This window comes from Sinocyclocheilus anshuiensis, unplaced genomic scaffold (genome assembly GCF_001515605.1).
Source record: "Sinocyclocheilus anshuiensis isolate Anshui unplaced genomic scaffold, SAMN03320099.WGS_v1.1 scaffold2063, whole genome shotgun sequence".
Classification (NCBI taxonomy): Eukaryota; Metazoa; Chordata; class Actinopteri; order Cypriniformes; family Cyprinidae; genus Sinocyclocheilus; species Sinocyclocheilus anshuiensis.
This window is the reverse complement of record NW_015536681.1, coordinates 232,966-247,607: the sequence shown is the minus strand read 5'-3', so window position 1 is coordinate 247,607 and position 14,642 is coordinate 232,966. Positions and strand designations below refer to the sequence as shown.

Here is a 14,642-nt window from a genome sequence, read left to right as displayed (position 1 = left end):
CCCCCCCCCCCCCAAAAACTGCATGAATATTGTTAGCTCTGTGATGAATTGCTTTTGTTCCTCTATTGTAAGTCACTTTGGAAGCATCTGCTAAATGTATCAATTTAAATTATATTTTTCATAAAGAAGCTTATTTTTATGATTTGCACATTGACATTTTTATTTTATATTTTTATGACATTTAACAACAAATTCTTAGAACAAAAAAATACGAATAGTACATACAAATCTGTACAAATTACCATAATTTTTTATTACAGTAATGAGAATGTGATCACTATGTAAGCTTATATCGAATAAAAAAGGTAATTGTGACAATCTCACAATTCATATTTGTTTTTCTTGTAAATCTGAGATTTAAATTGTGTGATATAAACTCAGAATTGTGTGGAAAAAAAGATGTGTAAGACCAAAAAGTTTCAATCCCCTTTTTAATTTTTTTTTTTTTTAATTCTGTGGTAGTAATAAAAACAACTAAATTGTAAACTGCAATTCTGAGAAAACAGTCCAAATTGTGAGATATAAACTCTAAATATAAATTGTGAGATAAAAAGTCGCAATTTCCTTTTTATTATTATTATTTTTCTGTGGTGGAAACAAGCATTCAGAGATATCTGTTTCATTACATCACAAGAAGTTTTAAAGCAATTGCTATGAAACTAATGTCTCAATGCAACAAAAGTCTTCTAGGTCTTAAGATAGTCTTCACTAACTTTATGCAAAAGACAGTTATTTATCTGTTTGGTATAGTGGTGAAATATGAGCGTATTTCTGTTTTGTTGCTGTTCTGTATCTGAATGTTGAGGGAAGCCGTCAGTCTGGATTCTCCTCCCGCAAACACAAACACTCTCGGACTAATGTGATTTCCTGCCTCATTCACGGAGTAATTCCTTAAAGAAACAAATTACGGCCCTGAGCGGCCAAGAGCAGGAGACAGCAGACAGAGGCACACAGAACCAAACACACGCTTCACTGCGCTCACTGACCTCTAACCTGCGCTTAGTTTGTTTGCTCTGAAATACCTCACCAGTGCATTCAGTACTGACACAATGCACACAGTTTAACTCCAGCGTTCATCAGAGCTTTAGTCTGGATCAGATGCATGTCATGTGTGTTGTCTGATTGCAGGACAGTGCTGTGACTCACTCTGACACATGCTGAGCCTGAGATCTAGTAGAGGAGTTATGCTGAGTTTGAGATGAGAAAGTGTGCCTGTAGTTTCTTGGAGAATGACCAGTGCTCATCTGAGGTAAGAGGTCAAACCACGACTTCCTCTTGTCCCAGATGCTTCCTCGAATGCATGTACATTCATGCATTTGACAGATGCTTTTATTTAAAGTGACTTACACTGGATTATAGATATACATTTTACTAGTTCATACATTCCCGGGGAATCAAACCCAAGTACTAGGTTTGACTACATACATAGATGTCACTTTAGACAGTTTCAAATCATAACTGCATCTAATTTTACCGTTTAATGTATAAATATATGCATTAAAAATATATAATATCAAATATTTTTTTTATAAATTATATTTTATAAAATAAAATTACATTCTAAAATAATTTTAATATAATTTCTTGAGTAATTTTTTATTAACAGCAAGCAATCAGCTGTAGACTCTTTTTACATAAATATGAACATACAGGTACATTACTAAATATAGAATGTCTGAAATAAAGCGTTTAAGTGACATCTATATGTATCCCTGTAGCTTTAACAGCATTGTTAATAAATAACGCTTATACTAACATTTAATTTAAAAATGAGCATTTAATTAATAACTATTTAACAGTTTAAACTGCCAATAAACACAGTTATAGTGAATGTAGCCATGCAATCCTGTCAGCGGTTATAAAGTCATACGCAGTTCGCGCCCCTCACGTGACTGGTGTGGGCGGGGCTAAAAAGATCACATCACATGACTGGAACATTCTGCCTCATGACAATGAATCTGCTGCCAGACTCTGAACAAACATCGTAACTCCGTTTATAACTGACAGACACTCATATAAACGCACATATACGCGCTGATCGTCTTCAGTACGCAAGGTTTAGTACGTAGTGTTCAGCGCTCGGCGTTTGACGCTTTTCCTGACGGACGTCAGTACAGACAGACTGGGGCATGATGGTCAAACGGTGTTTCGCTGCAGGTGTCTGCTGGACTCTACTGATGGGTAAGCCATTATAACTCAGCCAAAGTTATCATTATACATCATCTAGTTTGAACATGAAGATATGACGCTATCCAGCGCGAATCTTACAGACTTACCTCAAACTGTCGCTCGCGTCTGACTGACTCTGGCTCAAAGTAGTTATATCAGTCAGTTTGGTGTATTTTAGTCAGTCTGATTCTCTATAAACTGCGTGTTTGTTTCACTTTTGTCCTTTTATTCACCATTATGTGCTGCTTTTATGTCGTCTTTCGATAACTAAACGTGTTAGTGTTACTGCTTCATCCTGCATTTGCTTTAATTTGTGTGTTTTTGCTTTAATTTGTGTTGTTTGGACGCGTATAGAGGCGCTGGTGAGGAAACGTGAGCAGCAGATCTGCGTCACATTATCAGAATAATAAGCGAGCTTACAGCAATAGTTCAGTCCAGATCACATTCTGTCATTTTTCTCACAGTCTCTGATCATACTGCATACTGCACACCAGTGGTGGAGGTAACGAATTACCTGCCTCCCCCGACGAGCCGCCACTGCTAATAACAGCCCTGATATCCTTATTTCTTGTATAGATGGCGATGTGTTAAGACATATATAATCAGTATATATCTGTTGCTCATGAAAACGTTTCTGAAACGTCTGTATATATGACAAATAATTGCATTTAATTCACTTCATCTGTGATAGAGTATGCAAACACCGCGCGAGCGTCACATATCTGGCTTGACGGCTCCCAACTCCGCCCCCGACTGCAAGCGGCTACTCTCGTTGACTGCCGTCTGTAGCCGTGCTTCAAGTCGAACGCACCTGATATCATTGCTGATCATGTCTGTTGGTAGGCTGGAGCAGGACCGCTGGGCGCATGTGACCGATCAGCTGATCTGTAGACAGTGGAGTAGGCTGAATTTTATTTTTGGTTGGGCCTGGGCAAAAGTGAGCGGGCACTAGTAACTAACGGACAGAGTCGGACTCAATATTCAGGTCATTTCAATCTTCTTTTCTTTGATCCTATTGAAAAATAAACCATAGAACACAGTGGAAGACACAAACTACCACGTCTCCATCTCCATCATGAATGTGCCTATTGTCAACATATCAAAATCATTGACAATAGCCCCAATCCCTAAATACTGTTGCAGATTACAAAATGCCAATCGAACTATAAAGATAGAAGCTGTGTAGAAAGACTCTCTCACACCAGGTCACTAATGCACTTCTGCTCAACTAACACAGATGTGAACTTGTATCAGCTGTCACTTAAAGTGCCCCTATTATGCTGTTTGAAATGTTTATAATTTGGTTTTGGGAGTCCCCAACAACAGGTTTACATGCATACAAGGTCAAAAAACACTTTCATTTTCTTATATGCATTTAATTTAACTTTATTTCTCAATGACTCTCAAACGATAAAGCACTGCAGTTTCTAAACCAACGTATTGCTCCATCCTTTATTATAACTCCAAGTAAAACAGACATTCTGTATTAATCTACACATTTCTTGACAATAGCAGGCCCACAGCAGATTAGCAGAACTACAACATGAGTTAGCCAGAGATTTACAGCTGCACTGTAAGTTGAACATCAAAGTAACTATTATTAATCCTACTTACAGGTTGTGATTCGTAGGAGCAAACCGTTTCAAACAAACTGGGCACTGACCAATCTTTCAAAGACAACCGGTTTACGAATCCCGCATTGAACTCGCGGAGATTGGAGTTCAACACAGCAAAAAGTTGTGATTATTCTGCAGTGGTATTGTAATAAAGATTCATTTTAACCACTGATTCTTCACAGCCTCATCCTTTGGAAATGAAACTAAACCGAATTCGCTTTCACAGCGCAGAGCACAGCATCTTCTTGACATTACGTTACAGCTGCATTACACATTGCATGAAATGTAATTTTCAAAAATCCATAATAGGGGCACTTTAAGTCATAGAATATTGACATACAAGAGAACTGTAGCTACAACCTGTCCACATACAAAACCTGAGTACCAGAACGAAAGTTAAATACCGCTTTATTTATTCCGACAGAAGTCATTTAAAATGTTATTTGTATATTTTAATTTTAATTTCATCATTCTACAGTAAATGTACAAAGATAGCCTATTCAGGGCACTGTATTTCCTCATCATATTTTTTCAAATATATTAAATATAATTAGCATTCCTGTAAAATTTGCCTAAAACGCCTAAAAAAGGCATACCCAAAGTAAATTGCATGCTGTTCTTGAACCATTTGGAGTACATACATGGTTTTGGTCTCTTTTGAATGGTGACACTCTGAGGTGTGTTCCTCAACAGTCAGAATCACTGTAAGTCTTATTGGTATTGAGTAATAGAACTTTGAACACACTGAAAAATAAAATAAAAAATCAGCCTACATTTTTTTTGTAAACAGATGCCTGCAGATGACTATAGCTGGGAGCTATTAGCTGGAAAATACATTTGGATCACAGAATAAAGTCTTACCAAGCAAAATGTTTCAAATTTGATAACAATACCTTAGAAAATGAGTGTTTTACACATGTTTATCTAAATTTATGTCTAGGCGCTTCCCAAACAAAGCCACTTGGAGACTCCAAATGACCCTTTGTAACCAACGACACATAAAATGCTGCAATTCTTGAATGCTTTAATGTACAGTCATAATTTTGGGCTCTAATGAAAGCTTACACTTAGACCTATTCAATTTCTTATCCAGATTCACTGTCAATAATTGCTAACACATAGTAACTGAGGCATAAATACATTATGTAGTGGGGTTTTTTCAGAGGTGCTGTCATCATGTCCCTCAATATATGGCTTTTTGCTGACTGGCTCCCAGACTTCACTCGATTCAATGTCAGATGATTGTCTGTGATATAAAAAAAAAAAGCAACACACACAACATTAGTTAGTAGGAACACCTCAAATCACAAACACATATAACACGCACACACACACATGACAGAAGTTAGCAAGAACACCTCAAACACAAACACATAAAACACACCCACACACAGAGAAGAGGTGTGCACTAACTGACTAACAGGTGCTACAACAACAATCTCTCTCTGAACATCAAGAAGACCAAGGAGCTGGTGGTGGATTTCAGGAGACGGACCAGTGAGCACTCCCCCATCACCATCGATGGGGGACTCCATTGGAGCGGGTCAGCAGCTTCAAGTTCCTTGGCGTTCACATCACCGAGGACCTCACCTGGACTACTCACACCCAGTCTTCACTCGATTCAATGTCAGATGATTGTCTGTGATATAAAAAAAATCAACACACACAACATTAGCAGGAACACCTCAAAGTTTAAGTCTTTGGTTCTTTTAATTGTGATGATTTTGGCTCGCATTTAACAAAAACCCACCAATTCGCAGCCTGATCTGTGTTCTCAGCCTTACATAATGAACCCGATCAGCCTGCGCTTGGAACTGAAAAGTCTTACCGTTACTTGTGGGTTGATAGACAGGTTCTTTCACCTGCGTCCTTTTTACAGAATTATGCTTTGCTGCATTTTCTAACACACAACTGCAAATTATAGGCTAACTGCATGAGTGATTCACATTTGCGTCATGCCTGAGACAGCCTGGATAACACCTAATTGCCTAACACAGCTGTCAATCAAACTCATCAAGAATTATGCAAAAACACATTTAACTTATTTTAGTATTTGAGATATTATAATAGTGTTGTAATTGTGATAAAATAGATTAAACGACAATTAATTAACAAATAGGCCTATTTGTATAATAAACGGACCGTCAGTCCCGTCCACTGGCTACGCCTCTGTCTGTAGATGTAATGTGACTTAGGGCTGAGCAGTATGGCGGTATACAGTTGTGCTCATAAGTTTACATACCCCTTGCAGAATATGCTAAATGTTAATAATTTACACAAAATAAGAGGGATCATGAAAATTGCATGTTATTTTTTTTATTCAGTACTGTCTTGAATAAGCTATTTCACATAACGGATGTTTATATATATTCCACAAGACAAAATAATAACTGAATTTATAAAAATGACCCCATTCAAAAGTTTACATACCCTTGAATGATAATACTGTGTCATTTCCTGGATGATCCACGACTGTTTTTGATAGTTGTTCATGGGTCCCTTGTTGGCCCTGAGCAGTTTAACTGCCTGTTGTTCTTCTGAAAAATCCTCCAGCTCCTGCACATTCTTTGGTTTTCCAGCATCTTCTGCATATCTGAACCCTTTCGAACATTGACTGTATGATTTTGAGATCTTTTCACTCTGAGGCAGGGCTTGAAAACGAAAAAAAAAAAAAAATCCAGTCTGTTCACTCCGAGCAAATCGATATTTCAACGTTTCTGTTCCTGCGTTCTTCTGTATTATTATCGTTCCGAAACCGGTTTGCCAAGAAAAAATAACGGTTAATAACATTATTTTTAAAACTTTGTTTGCCTATAATAATAATAATAATAATAATAATTACAAATTGCCTAATAATAATAAGTAGAGCGTTTTTACTCAAAAAAGAAAAAAAAGAGAGATCTTACCCCGCTGCGCTTAGTCACAGCCAATACAGCATCATCTTTTCTAGATTTTGGCCAAATTATAGGCTACTAAACAAAAGAAAAAAATCTGGTAACATAGAGCTGGACAATAATTCAATATCAATATGTATCGCGATATAATTTTTTTTCAATAACGGTAATATGATTTGTAAACACATTTCCGATATTTCGATTACCAGTGTTTCCCATATATTGATTTATTTGTGGCGTTTGATACATTGACTTAAAACGCGGAGCGGGTGTTTTATATAAATGTATCTCTGAAGGGAACCGACTATCTTCAGAAAAGTTTCGATGACATTTTCATTTGATCTGATAAAGTAGCGTTCATGAGCGGAGCTGCTTTGATTACAGCCATTACTGGAGAAACCGATGTTTCTGCCGCTCTCAAAGCGCCTCCTGCTGGCAGAAAATCAGTTTGCATTTTCAATAATCCCGTCTCCAGCAACATGTTTTTGTTGCTCAATTTTTTTGTTTTCTGCAGCAATTCAGAGCACTTTTCATACTCTTTATCCTGGCCAAAGCACATTTTTTTCAATCTATAAGAATAATCAGCCTACACTACCAGTCAAAGGTTTTTGACAGTAGGATTTTTAATGTTTTTTTTTTTTTTTAAGAATTCTCTTCTGCTCACCAAGCCTGCATTTATTTTATCCAAAGTACAGTAAAAACTAACATTTTGAAATATTATTATTATTTAAAATAACTGCTTTCTATTTGAATATATTTTAAAATGTAATTTATTGCTGTGATCAAAGCTGAATTTTCAGCATCATTAGGCCTACTCCAGTCTTCAGTGTCACATGATCCTTCAGCAATCATTCTAATATGCTGATTTGCTGATTTTCAACATTTAAAACAGTTGAGTGCAATTTTTCTGGATTCTTTGATGAATGGAAAGATCCAAAGATCAGCATTTATCTGAAATAAAAAGCTTTTGTAACATTATACACTATACCATTCAAAAGCTTGGAGTCAGTATATATTTTTTGTAGAAAAAAGGTAATTATAGAAATGAATACTTTTATTTAGCAAGGATGCTTTAAATTGATCAAAAGTGATGATAAAGACATTTATAATGTTACAAAAGATGTCTGTTTCAGATAAATGCTGTTTTTCTGATCTTTCTATTTATCAAAGAAACCTGAAAAAATTATACTCTGCTGTTTTCAACATAATAATAAATGCTTTTTGAGCAGCAAATCAGAATATTAGAATGATTTCTGAAGGATCATGTGACACTGAAGACTGGAGTAATGATGCTGAAAATCCAGCTTTGAAATCACAGAAATAATTTACATTTTAAAATATTTCCAAATAGAAAAGTTATTTTAAATGGTAAAAATATTTCAAAATGTTACTGTTTTTGCTGTATTTGGACAGCGCGTTCTTAATTTGATTGTCTTTTTTTAGGCTTCCAACATTGATGATGTGCTGTGGTATCACACCAGCTTCCTGGATAACTGTCTGAAGGACTGTATGCTCACCAACCCTGAGCTGCTCCGCATCTTCTCCAAGCTCATGTCTGTCTGTGTTATGTTCACCAACTGCATGCAGGTAAAAATACAGACATTATTGAGAAAAACCCTTTTTATAGGGTTGGTACGATTTTTAAAAAAATGTTTTGAGGTCTCTTATGATCACTTAGGATGCATTTATTTGCTCAGAAATACAGTAAAACCGTAATACTGTAAACCATGTTCTATTTTCATGTATTTTAAAATGTCATTTATTTCCTGCGATGGTAAAGCTACATTTTCAGCATTCATTACTCCAGTCTTCAGTGTCACATGACCTTCAGAAATCATTCTAATTTGTTAATTTGACTCCAAGCTTTTGAATGGTATACTAGTGTATAATGTTACAAAAGATCTTTGGATTTTTCAAAGAATCCTGAAAAAATGTACTCAACTGTTTCTCAAATATTGATAATAATAATAATTAATGTTTCGTGAACTGCAAATCAGCATATTAGATTGATTTCTGAAAGATCATGTGACACTGAAGACTGGAGTAATTAGCTTTGATCACAGGAATAAATTGCATTTTAAAATATATTCAAATAGAAAGCGGCTATTTGAAATAGGAAAAATATTTCACAATATTACTGCTTTTGCTGTGTTTTGGATCAAATAAATGCAGGCTTGGTAAGCAGAAGAGAATTCTTTAAAAACATTAAAAATCTTACTGTTCAGAAACTTTTGACTGGTAGTGTATGTTAGCCTATAGTAAGTTAAAGATATTGATATTAATAATAAGGTGAGTCTGAGATTTTTATTTGACAGTGATTTCACATTTCTTGTTTGTATGAAGTCTAAATACCAATAAAAGGTGAACATTTATTTATTTGCACCATTTTTTTCCTAAAATATTATATAGTTTTATAGGAGTAGGTTTCATAGAGTTGGCAAATTAATTTTTCATAAGTTTGTAGGTACAGACATCTGTTGTGGCCGTTCTTGACCGTTTTTATAAGGCTAGATACATATATACATACACACAGGCTATCTATGATAAACACAGTTATTAGTTTCCTTCTCTCCACAACAAATCCTCTAAAGTTAAGGCTATACGTTTAGGCTATAAAAATGCCAGTCCAAAAACAAATTAATTTAATGTGAAACTGATGCCTACCTCGATTGGTACGAATCTAAATGTTTCCATATTTGCGATGTGAAGGCTAAATACAAATAAAAGGTGAACATTAATTTATTTGTGCTGTTTTCCCCTCTAAAATATTATATAGTTTTATAGAAGGAGGTTTCATAGACTTGGCAAATCCATTTTTCATAAGTTTGTAGGTACAGACATTGGTTGTGGGTGTTCTTGGCAGTTATTATGAGGCTTTTTTTAATAGTGTTCATATCGATATCGGAATTATATGGTATCGACCGAAATTAAGAAACATATCGTGATATAAATTTTGACCATATTGTCCAGCCCTATGTTAACACTTTAAAGACATGAAAGTATTTAAGATATTTAAAAATGTTTGCTGCATTGTGATGCCTACCTCGATTGGTACGAATCTAAATGTTTCCATATTTGCGATGTATCTGGATGCTAAAATATTATTTATTATGTAATAGGCTTTGTACTTCACTCGCATCGACATCATCCTTCACATCGGCTATATCTGCACAGTGAGGCGGTGGTCACGCTGAACGCAACCGATTGTACAGCGGAGCAGTGCAACTTTTTATGTTCCTTTAACTGTATTTTATTTTGATCATGAACAGGCTGCAATGTCGCAAATTATGTTGTGTGTGCGTGTAAGGCACCGGCGCGATATGGTCATACCAACGCTGGTTGGTTTTACAGATAGAAGCAAAACATCATTCAGAACTGTCAAGATTTGCAAAATAAAGAAAGCTATTTTCTGCTGTCTTGTTTTCCTTTCCATGAACTTTGGATCGCGTCACAATAAACCTAAACTCAGCACATTTTTTTCTTATGTTTTGTTAATCTGTCAATGATTTAAGTGAAATACATTTTGTGTAGGCCAATATAGGCTATTCCTTTATATGTAAGCCTATAGTTTTATTCTGCTTTCTCCATTCACAAGCGCTGCAGGTGTGCGTGATCTGTTGAATCCATCTTATACTATATATTGCGACTTACCTATGATGAGTTCACAGCTGAGCGGGCATTGCACGCGTTGGATGCGTCAGCGTCACATTTGCATATCTGAATTTCTGGTTGGTTGACAGCAAATTTCAAATATTAAGTAGAAAGATAAAATAACGTTATTAACCGGTTAATGGCCATTTCAAATTTTCGATTCTGTTAGAAACTATGAAATTTGATTTCGTTTCTGGTTCTGTTCCTGTCAAAATTTCGTTTCTGTTTTTCGTTTTCGTTCCTTGAACCGGTTCAGAGCCCTGCTCTGAGGACAATTGAGGGACTCGTACATAACAATTACAAAAGGTGAAATCATGTTGCTTTCTTGAGCATCAGTAAATGTTTTCACCTTTTGTAATTGTTATTTACGAGTCCCTCAAGTGTCCTCCGTTTGAAAAGATGAATCTCAAAATCATACAGTCAATGTTGGAAAGGGTTCAGACATGCAGAAGATGCTGGAAAACCAAAGAATGTGCAGGAGCTGGAGGATTTTTCAGAAGAACAACAGGCAGTTAAACTGCTCAGGACCAACAAGGGACTCATGAACAACTATCACAAACAGTCGTGGATCATCCAGGAAATGACACGCAGTATTATCATTCAAGGGTATGTAAACGTTTGAATGGGGTCATTTTATAAATTCAGTTATAATTTTGTCTTGTGGAGTATATATAAACATCCGTTATGTGAGGTCATTTTTACAAATTCAGTTATTATTTTGTCTTGTGGAATATATATAAACATCCGTTATGTGAAATAGCTTATTCAAGACAGTACTGAATAAAAAAAATAACATGCAATTTTCATGATCCCTCTTATTTTGTTAAAATTATTAACATTTAGCATATTCTGCAAGGGGTATGTAAACTTATGAGCACAACTGTATTTCGTTACTGGGGAATAAAGTGTCTTTATTTTAAAAATCTTTAGAGATTTTGTTATATCGTGTATTAAGCGGTATGCAAGTATATCTGCGTAACATAGAACTACTTAAAAGTTATATACACCTTTGAGTTAGGGATGCGATGTCTACCAAATTGGCATCGGATGATGTCTACAGTGAAACATCGTGATGGACGATGACAATCGGGGGGCGGGGTTAGGGGTGTGCCCAAAGCGTGAAACAAATAACGCGTTATATGGAGCCACTAAAAGGTTAGCCGCTTGCTAGCGGTAGCCTGTTGCATTACAGTACATGAAAGTTCACTTACCACATACACAGAGTAAGGAGAAATGTCTGATAGGACGATGGCGAATGATTTGCAGATCCTGAGCACCAATGACAAACATCTAATCTTGTCAAATGTGTGGTAAGTACTGCCGCTCCATAGTATAGAGTCCTTGTGATCGCGAATCTCAAAAGTGAAAGTAAAATGAGACCGCGCAATCGAAAGCAGTTTCAATAGCGGCTTCCTGATGCCCACAATTTATATACAGTCGCCAATACTTGCCCAACTATATAATTGCGAGAAAAAGTATTGAAATAATTTTTTATCCTCCCATCTCGTAGGTTATTTATTCCCTTTAGGGGTTCTGTAGTACACTTAATTTCCTTTCTGAACACGGAACTGGGATGCGGGAGATGATGTCAGCTTAACATGATATATATATAATATGCATGAATGAGAAAATAAAGAGTGGGACGCACTTGATGGAGCAAGAAGCAGTGAAAAAGAACTCAATCCGCTGCTCGCGCTGACTGACACACCGAAGCGCACGCACTGAAAGCCCCTCTCTCAGACAGCATGCCATCGCGAAAGCAGATCTCTTTCGTGTTTCGTTGTATTTGAATGGTCAAATATGCACACAATTATGTCAAAATCTTGTGAAGTATTCCCGTAAACACAGTCGGTTATGTGTTAAATAAACGTAAACAGTTGGGTGAAAACTGGATGTGTATCAGTATATTGGATCCGTGCAGTTGGTCTTAAAGGGGCAGCAGTCTAATTTTCCTGCTGCTGTCTGTCATTATTAATGTTAATTAATAATGCTGCACTCACTGCACTTGACTGAATCACTTTTGGATCTTTAATAGGGGTGGAACGGTTCGCGGAAAAAAATCGAACCGTACGGTTCTCCACACACAGTTCGGCACGTGCTAGGACCGCGGTTCAACTTAAATCTGACAACGCATCTGTAATATGGTTTGCTATAAATAACACATAAAACAAACAGGTTTCGGCTAATATATATTTCTGTTGATGGATGCGCATTCTGGCTTCCCAATACATTACAACAACAGCGATGGAAAAAAAAAAAAAACGTGGACAAACCATTCACTCTTGTTCAATGTGAATGCCTTATGCTGGAAAATGAGCAGTCATTTATTCCGTCATCACCCGGGTGCTGATAGCTTTATTTGAAGCTGCGGATTCGGGTGACGTTTTAGCTCATCCGCGCATCACTAGCGTGCACGCACAGGTGAGACCTGAACAGCACACGTTAATATCTGTGTTTAAGCTAACCTCGTTTAAGCTGTGCCAGTTTAAACATTTAAGAGCCAGAGGACGCGAGCTCGCACACGCTGTAAGGAGATTTGCGCGTGCGCTCAACCGAAGCTAAATATTAAGCTTTCTCTGAAGTATTGTGTTTAAATGGACAAACTCACACAAAAATTGTCAAAACGCCCGACTTGGTAAGTATCCTATAGCAGACATAGCCGGCTGAACGTACAGTGTCAGTGCACTGGATCAGTGCATTCTCTTAAAGTGACAGCACTTTCTTAATATTAATCAAACAGCAACAACAACGAAATCACTCACTGCTCTTGATTGAATAGCTTTTGTAACTTTAATAAAGATTAATCTTTAATTTATACAGTCAAATATGCAATGCTGTTTTACATTTCATCACTTTACTCAATTTCTGTACCTGAAAACTACCTAAAACTGTTAGACCTACCTAAAAAAAAACTGAAAATCACTGTTTATTTCTATCTTTACTCTATTGTATTTATTTGTGCTGTTGCTTGTAGTTAGATTATTCTTATTTTCTTTATTTTTATTTGACAGTATAGTTTTTGCCTAAACATAGCACAACCATACAGAAACCATGACTCTGAAACCGTGATACAAACCGAACCGTGAATAAGTTGAACCGTTCCACCCCTAATCTTTAATAAGAATCAGTTCATGTTTGATTGATACAGTGAATACTATGCAGTGTTTTATTTATACACTTTATTCAATTTCTGTAGTATTTTTTACTACATGTTAAATAAAACTACTGTAGCTGAATAAATTAAAAGTTTATTATATATTTATTTGTTCTATTGTGTTTGGTATTGCTGCTTTTTCTTATTTTTAATAACAAAAATAAAAATAGCTACATCGAGATATATATCATTATTGTGAAATAAAATTTCTCGTGCCGTGAAATAAGATTTTGGTCATATCGCCTACCCCTAATGTGACTATATAGAGCACAGTCGGGCCCCGGAAGTAAAGCTGCATTAATTTTTTTCCATAGAGTAATTGATTTTTTAACATTAACTTGTAAAAGATAAAAGACTGATAAAGATAGACCGTGTGAGCTCTTAGGTTTATGCTTCTGTTAAAGCTATCAGTCTACATTTATTGTTTAAATTATTGAGTTTCACAGAGGAAGTCCTGATGAAAAAATTACATTATTCATGATTATGCAAACAAAATCCACCAGTCAGATAATTGCAACAAACAAATTGTGCCATAAGAACTATTTAGCTCCGCCAACTCTCATAAAGCACTGTATGTAAGATATTTTAGAACTTATTATTTTGCATACATATTTTGCAGTAAATGTAAACTGGATTTTCAAATACTTTTTTGCTTCAAATCAAAATGTTGGTTTGGTTAGTGTGCACATACAGGTGCATCTCAATAAATTAGAATGTCGTGGAAAAGTTCATTTATTTCAGTAATTCAACTCAAATTGTGAAACTCGTGTATTAAATAAATTCAATGCACACAGACTGAAGTAGTTTAAGTCTTTGGTTCTTTTAATTGGGATGATTTTGGCTCACATTTAACAAAAACCCACCAATTAATCTCAACAAATTAGAATATGGTGACATGTCAATCAGCTAATCAACTCAAACCACCTGCAAAGGTTTCCTGGGCCTTCAAAATGGTCTCTCAGTTTGGTTCACTAGGCTACACAATCATGGGGAAGACTGCTGATCTGACAGTTGTCCAGAAGACAATCATTGACACCCTTCACAAGGAGGGTAAGCCACAAACATTCATTGCCAAAGAAGCTGGCTGTTCACAGAGTGCTCTATCCAAGCATGTTAACAGAAAGTTGAGTGGAAGGAAAAAGTGTGGAAGAAAAAGAT

General features: G+C 36.0%; 1 protein-coding gene across 1 annotated transcript in view; it reads left to right on the top strand.

Annotated features, from left to right (window-relative positions):
• Window positions 1-1,909: 1,909 nt before the first annotated feature.
• The window catches only part of lamp1a (lysosomal associated membrane protein 1a), a 41,101-nt gene continuing 28,368 nt past the window's right edge, over window positions 1,910-14,642 (top strand). The window contains exon 1 of the mRNA XM_016441694.1: window positions 1,910-2,181. Within this exon, the coding sequence (XP_016297180.1) occupies window positions 2,130-2,181 (52 nt within the window). The 5' untranslated portion in view covers window positions 1,910-2,129. The remainder of the gene's footprint in view (window positions 2,182-14,642) is intronic.